This window comes from Rhinolophus ferrumequinum, chromosome 11 (assembly GCF_004115265.2).
Source record: "Rhinolophus ferrumequinum isolate MPI-CBG mRhiFer1 chromosome 11, mRhiFer1_v1.p, whole genome shotgun sequence".
NCBI classification, from domain to species: Eukaryota; Metazoa; Chordata; class Mammalia; order Chiroptera; family Rhinolophidae; genus Rhinolophus; species Rhinolophus ferrumequinum.
Genome location: NC_046294.1, coordinates 11,829,731 through 11,836,967, shown reverse-complemented (window position 1 = coordinate 11,836,967; position 7,237 = coordinate 11,829,731). Strand labels below are relative to the sequence as shown.

Genomic DNA, 7,237 nt, shown 5'->3' with positions numbered 1-7,237 from the left:
CTGCCTCCCAGCTTCTTCCTGCCACCACCCTCCTCACTCTCTGTCTGTTTCTCGCTCTTCTCTGTCTCTCTGTCCCTGTCTCTCTTTTTTGCCATCTCTGTCTGTCTGCCTCTGTCTGTTTCATCTCTCTCTCTCTCTCCCTCCCTCCCTCCCTCCCTCCCTCCCTCCCTCCCTCCCTCCCTCCCTCCCTCTCTCTCTCTCTCTCTCTCTCTCTCTCTCTCTCTCTCTCTCTCTCTCTCTCTCTCTCTCGCATTTTCCCCATTCCTCTCCAATCCTGCCCCATCCCCCCCACTCATGAAGCACTCTCCACACGTGCCAGGCACCGTGCAGGTAACATCTCACTTTCCTTCCCAACCTCCTGGACTGCCTCATTTGTACTTTGGGAGGAACAGTGGTCAAGAGCATGGGCTTTGGAGTTAGACTTGGCTGATTCTAACTTGGCTCTTCCATGCACTAGCTGTGTGACCTCGGTCAAGGTATCTAACCTCTCTGAGCCTCAGCTTCCTTATTAGCAAAATGAGGTGAAAATGCCTCTCTCAGAGGATTAATTACAAGGATTAAATGAGATAATTCTTGGGGAAAGCTAGCACAGCAGTAAAATCCCATCAATGTGAGCTCTGCCATTACTACCCATTCTACCGTAGTGATTGTTTTTGTGTCATCCTCAGATATTATTAGTACTCAATGTCTTCATGGAGGATCATGAACACCTCTGGACTGGGTATTTCCCTCTAAGGATCATTCCAGCCCCTTAGAGCATCCAGAGCCTGGCTTCCCCAAATCCATGAGCATCCAGAGCCTGGCTTCCTCTACCTCTGACTCTCTAGTCTTTTGCGCCCACATTAATTTGGGCAGAATCTATCTAGATGGAAACAGCTCCAAACCTGTCCTCCCAGAAAAATCATCTGATGGACTTTTAGTAATTGTGAACACCAGGGGTGAGTCCAGGAGATTCTGACTCATTGGTCTGGGTGACACTCAGGATGGGTATTTTCAAAACCCTCCAGAATGACTCTGATTGAAGAACAAGCATTAGAACTTCTAGTCTAAACTAAATGGATGCTCACATGATAATGAATGCATGGATAATAGGGGATGATAAATGAATAAATAGATGAATGAATGAATGAATGAATGAATGACAGGTCTACTCCATGGAAAGAAACGTTAGTTTTTTCCCCAAGACCTGTGCTCTGGACTCCAGAACATGTGCCCATTTGTTCCACAACTTCTCAGAGCACAAAGACTTAGCTGCTTCCCTGGCCCTTTATTTTCTTTGCCTTCTCCCGATCTCACCCTCCATCCTTTCCCTTCCCTGGTGTATATTTTCTCCATCTTCTCATCGCCTCCCCGACGTCCTTTCCAGTTTTCCACTTTAGTCCTTTTTGCTCCCACTTTCCCTCTTGTTCCCTCTCAGCCATACTCGTCCACCTCCCACTGTAACATTTGTAAATTGGGGGTCCTTTCCTCATCCCAAGGCATTTGTGTGAGAAGAGGATTTGAACACAATAGTTACACAAAACAGATTTATTTGATGAACCACAGTGACCAACAGTGTCAGAAAATAACACAGACATTCCAAAGAAGGGGTGGGTTAGGGATGAGAGAGCATCACAGCAGGCAGCCTCCTACACCCTCTGTCTAGGACCACTGACGATTTCCAGGCAGAGGTCTCTGCGGGTCACCCAGGAGCGCCTCTCCCCTTCTAGAAACTTCTTCCCGCCTTGACTGGATGCTCTGAGGACAGCCCTGGGCCGAGAAAGTGAGTCTGTGGAAGATTCTGGCCTGTGATGGGGAAACTAACCTTCCCTTCTCCTCCTCCCGTTGCTCCCCGAGTTGGCTCCATTCCAGAGATGGCCACGATGTCCATTTACACCAAGCTGGGCTCTTCCTGTCTCCATGGCTCATGCCTTGTTCTCCACACCCAGAGTCCTCCAAGAACAAAACCCAGAATGTAGTCACCCTGCCCCCAGCTCACAAAGGCCCCACCAGCAATTTGGCCCTCAAGGTCTCTCTGGTGGTGTAGATGTTATGCCATCAGCCCTGCCATGGCTGCTCCACTCAATGATCCCAGCCCCTGCACCCAGCAGGAGAAGCCAAGGAGTCTGGTACTGATGGTGAGGTGAGAAAAAACCCGCCAGTGCTCTTCACTCCATGGCAAGCAGGTGCTCCCCTTAAGAAGAGGGTCACAGACCCTGGAAGAGGGAGCATGAAAGAAACACCCATAAACTCAAAACAAGGTGAGGAGCATGGGAAAGGGGCCAAAGGAAACTCTTAACCAGCCTCCTGTGTCCCTCATGAAACGAGGGAAGGCATGGGGACCCAACACATAGGACCTCCTCAAGCCGTGGGCACCAGTTGCTCTGGGGAGTACTCTCCTTATATGGAGCCCAGAGCAAACACACAGACTTCTCCCTTAAAGCACGGACCAGCCGTCGGAGCCCCCAAATCCAGTGGGGGGTGGACACATTTTTATTCTATATTGCCTCAACATGTCCTTTCTTCCCTCAAGGATACTGTGTGAAGAATGAAGACGTGGTGGAAAGGAAGGGGTTGTTATCCAAGTGACAAGTGACACAGGCACACTACTCTTCATGCTTTGCTCAGCAGGCTTACACACACACACACACACACACACACACACACACACAAGAAGCATCTCCACTGCAGCGAAAGTGACTTGGCACTGAGTATCTCCAGTGCCCAAGAAAAACCTCCTGGGGGTGACGGGGTGGGGAGTGTGGGGGACAGGGGAGAGACCTGCAGCTCAGCGTCGGAGGAGGTTTGAGGGGGAAGGAAAGCCAAGCAGCGTGTAGAAGAAATGCAGATGCCCCTTTTTCTCCCAACTCCCCATTCACATAATGAAACCAAATAGCCGGTTGCTTCACCAACCTCACTGCCTCCCGGTTCCCACAGAGACCAGAGGATGAATGAAAGGGTCTGAGGACATCTGCAGAAAGCACATCTAGTTGACATCTTGGAGGGGATGTGGGAAGGGAGGCCCCTTCTGGAATCGCTCTACCCCCAGTGCCTGAAATCACAGCGCACTGATTCTGTTTGGGGGAAAGTTCTGGAGCGCCTGCCTGCAGACTGCAGCGCTAATTCTTTGCTGACACCCAGCCCACCCCCGCCCCAGCCCATTCCCTTGGCTTTCTCAGGGAACAGGATAAAGAGCTTGAACTGGAGTGGTGTTTACAAGCTTCAGGATTCTTAACCCTTAGGAGTCCTTCAGAACAAGGAGGTAAAAAGGGGGAAGAAGAAAGGATTGAGGGAGGGGGATGAGCTAGGAAGAAGGGGTGGGAATCAGAGGTAAGGATTCAGAGTGAAAATTACAGAGACAGAGGGGAAAACAGAGAGAGGACGAGAGGAGAGAAAAGTGAAAGGAAAGGACGGAGAAAAAAGAGCTGGAGATCCAAGAAAAAGGGAGTGGGGGAACGAACTTTTATTGAGCCAGACGCACACATCATATTACTACCCTTCAGTATGGTTTCCCCCATGTTACACAAATGGAGAAACTGAGACGTTAAGAGACTTGTGCCACGTCAGTCCCACAGATATTGAGTGGCCAAGCATGGGTCCGCAGGGCTCAGACTCCTTCCACAAAACCTCTGACCAAAACTAACGGAGAAAAATGGACAAGAGGGAGGCGGGAGGCAGGGGGCAGGGAAAGAAGTCAAGTGCAAGAGAGAGGGTACCCTCATGAGACCTGACTTTCAGAGAGAGCGCGAGGGCAGAGGGCACCAGGCCTCCCTGGGAATCCCAGCCCTAGTCAGCCACAAGGGTCTCTTGGCTGTAGGGGATGGATTTCTCCTGTGTCTGCTCCCCGACCTTCCCTGAGTTAGGGCCGGGCCCCTGGCTGTGCCCTGAGGAGTAGCTGGCGGACTTCTCTGCACTGCTGCTGTGGGAGGCGCCCCCACACCTGCTCTGGCCCCAGCAGAGCACCGAGGTGCACGCCTGGCGGAAGCGGGGGTCAAAGAAGGCGTAGAGGAAGGGATTGAGGCAGCTGTTGATGTAGCTGATGCAGGTGCAGTAGGGGAAGACGTTCATGAGGAAGAGGTCGAAGCCGCAGGGCCAGTGCAGCAGGCTGCCCAGCATGTAGAGCGTCTTCACCAGGTGGTAGGGCGTCCAGCACAGGGCGAAGGTCACCACCAGCACCACGATGATGCTCAGCAACCGGCGCCGCTTGCGCAGGCCCTCGATGCGCTCCTTCCGGAAGTGGCCGGCGATGGTTTGCGCGATGAAGAAGTAACAGGTCAGCATGATGGTGAAGGGCACCACGAAGCCCAGGGCCGTGGACGAGACCCCCAGGCCCACCTCCCAGGCCCACTCCGAGCTGGAGGTGGCCACCATGGAGTAGTCCATGTAGCACTGCACCTTGGTGATGTTCTCCAGGTTGGGAACCACCGCGGTGGCCCGGAACACCATGACCGGCACGGCCAGGAGGGCAGCCAGCACCCACAGGACCGCTGTGGCCACAGCCCCGCTGACCCGCAGCCTCAGCCGAGCGTTGGCCACTGGCCTCACGATGGCCAGGTAACGGTCGAAGCTGAGGCCGGTGAGGCAGAAGACGCTGGCGTACATGTTGACAAAAATGAGATAGCTGCTGAGTTTGCAGGCGAAGGAACCGAAGGGCCAGTCGTAGTCCCGGTACGTGTAAGTGGCCCACAGAGGCAGGGTCACCACGAAAGTCAGATCAGCCACCGCCAGGCTGGAGATGAAGATATCAGCCGAGCGCCTCTTCTCCCTGCTGGTCCGAAACACGGTCCAGAGCACCAGGCCGTTGCCCGTGGTGCCCAGGAGGAAGACCAGCATGTAGATGGCCGGGATGAGGGCCCCTGAGGATTTCCAGTCCGTGTACTCACACTCAGACTGGTTGTCTGCCCCATAATCATTGTCGAAATCTCCACCTTCCTCCATGCTGGGGGGCAGAGAGAAGCCGAGCAGGGGATCCCCCAGGCAACCAGCTCGGTGGCTGTGTCACCAACTCAGCAAGCGCCCAGAGCTTCTGGCTTGAGCCTTGGAAGGAAGGCGGGTGCAAAAGGGCCGAAGGTGTCCTGAGCCCTTCCCAGCAGCGGGAGGAGGATGCCTGCTTCTGCAGATTTCCCTCCAGCCTCTCCTGCCTTGCCCCAGCCTCAGCTAAGACACTTCCTGCGCCCTCCTGAGTCTCTGTCTCCTCCTTGACTCGTCACTCCCTCCTCCCACCTACAGACCAACCCCTCACTTGTGAGTCTTAAGATATTTCAGTTACAACCCACTTTTCTTTTTCCTTCTTGTCACTGGGCAAGTGGCAGAATGTTATCTGTGCCTTGCAGCCAGCTCTTCTCCTGGCTCCGCCTCTATCCCTCTGGTTTCCTCTGGTCTTTGGAGTGCCCCCTCCTCAACCCTCCTGTTCTCACCTCCTCCCATCCCCTCTAAATGGGGCAAATTATGCAGATTGAAATCCAGCCTGAGCTGGAGCCAGGGAGGGCAGGGGGCTAGGAGAGTGTGAGATTTCGCAGGATGATCTGAGCATCTGGCAAGCCCTCCTGGCAGGCGGGTCTGGCCCCTTGGGTCTGTCCTACCCTCCCCTCTTTCCCTCCCAGACTTCACTTTACTCTTCTGCTCACGTCACGCTGCTTTACCCCTGGGCTTTGACCCTCTCTCTGGGAACATTTATATTTTACAGACACAGTTATAGGGCAATTTCTCTAGAATTCATAAGCTGTTGGCAGATAGAAGTTTGCAGATGGCATAGAAAGTTTTAGAAAGTCAGGAGAGAGTCACAGGACAAAAGAAACCCCAGACAAAAGGATCTCTAATCAAGTCATTAAATCTATGGGGAAACTGAGGCCCAAGGTCGCAGGATGAATTTTGTTCCAGTTTTGTTGTTTGCTTTTCTTCTTCTCCAAGCACCTAACACAGGGCCTGGCGTGTAGTAGGCGATCACTAAGGGAGAGAATGAAAAGAGGAGCCCATAGATAGAGAAAAGAGAATATGGATTACTATGCAGTGAGAACATGGATACATTTCAATCCTCAGGTTCTTACTACATGGACCAGGTTTCTTTACAGCCGTATGGGGACCAGACGTGACAACTAGAGGAAGAGGCAGAGAAAAGGGCAGTCGCTGAGTCGATGCCGTGGGCACAGTCACATAGAAACGCACATTGCCCTGTCTGCCTACCTCTCCAGGACCTCTTGGCAGGAAGAGGGGAGGGCTGCACAAGATAAGATAAAAAATATGCACATGCCCTCCCCACCCCAAGAATGGAGGAGGCGATCTAAAGTTGGGCAGGGGTGAGATGAAGCAAAATCAGGAGACGAGTCTTGCCTACATCCAAAGCGAAGGGTTTACAAAACGAGAATCCATTGTCTCAAGAGAGGTTTAGTCAGAAAATCTTCTGCAGAGGTCACAAAGCAGGAACCCCAAACTCAAATACCCGCAGAGACCAGGCTAAGAATGTAGACGGGTGAAACAGGCAGTTTGAGACAATAAGGAGTGGTGGAGACTGTGCGCAAACACACTCCATCGAAAGGAGGCCTCCTCAGCTCCCATCTCTGATTGCCAGCATTTCCGTGCCTTATGGTTTTCTTGACAAAACTTTAAATTCTGGATTTCATGAGAAATTTCCAGATTTGTAAATGTGGGAAATTAATTCCATTTTTAAAAAGATAGGGCAGCACAAGGAAAACATGTCCTCAGGCCCCTCCCTATTCAGTGCCCTTTGAACAGGAATAGAAAGTGAGAGGAAAACAGGGAGGGTAGGCCAGGAGGAAGAAATATAAAATGCAAAGATAGAGAAATTATAATAAGCATGGTCAAAGCCTTAGGGTGCAATGGAGGGACTACAGGAGAGGAGGCTGGAGAGAAAGATGAGAAAGGTCCGAGGGTCTTGGATGGCTTTTACCTGAAGGCAGTGTGTGAATGAGAACACGTTGGTATTCCTCATGAGGATTATATATGGAGCAGTTACTACATGCTAGACATTCTTCTGAACATGTTATATTTTATACTGTGTTCCCCCGAAAATAAGACCTAGCCAGACCATCAGCTCTAATGCATCTTTTGGAGCAAAAATTAATATAAGACCCGGTCTTATATTACATTATATTATATAAGACCCGGTCTAATATTACAGTAAAATAAGACCAGTTCTAATATTAATTTTTGCTCCAAAAGATGCATTAGAGTTGATTGTCCAGCTAGGTCTTATTTTGGGGGAAACACGGTACGTATTTATTTCTTTTAACTGGCAAAA

The 7,237-nt window shown here is 51.5% G+C and overlaps 1 protein-coding gene across 1 annotated transcript; it reads right to left on the bottom strand.

Annotated features, from left to right (window-relative positions):
• Positions 1-1,539: 1,539 nt before the first annotated feature.
• APLNR (apelin receptor) lies at positions 1,540-5,145 on the bottom strand. The gene has a single exon (XM_033119065.1). It carries the CDS (start codon positions 4,915-4,917, stop codon positions 3,766-3,768), a length of 1,152 nt encoding a protein of 383 aa, XP_032974956.1. The 5' UTR covers positions 4,918-5,145; the 3' UTR covers positions 1,540-3,765.
• Positions 5,146-7,237: the final 2,092 nt, after the last annotated feature.

Bases quoted from the DNA above. Each gene is read 5' to 3' on its own strand.
- APLNR (XM_033119065.1), bottom strand. From the start codon at position 4,917: ATGGAGGAAGGTGGAGATTTCGACAATGATTATGGGGCAGACAACCAG.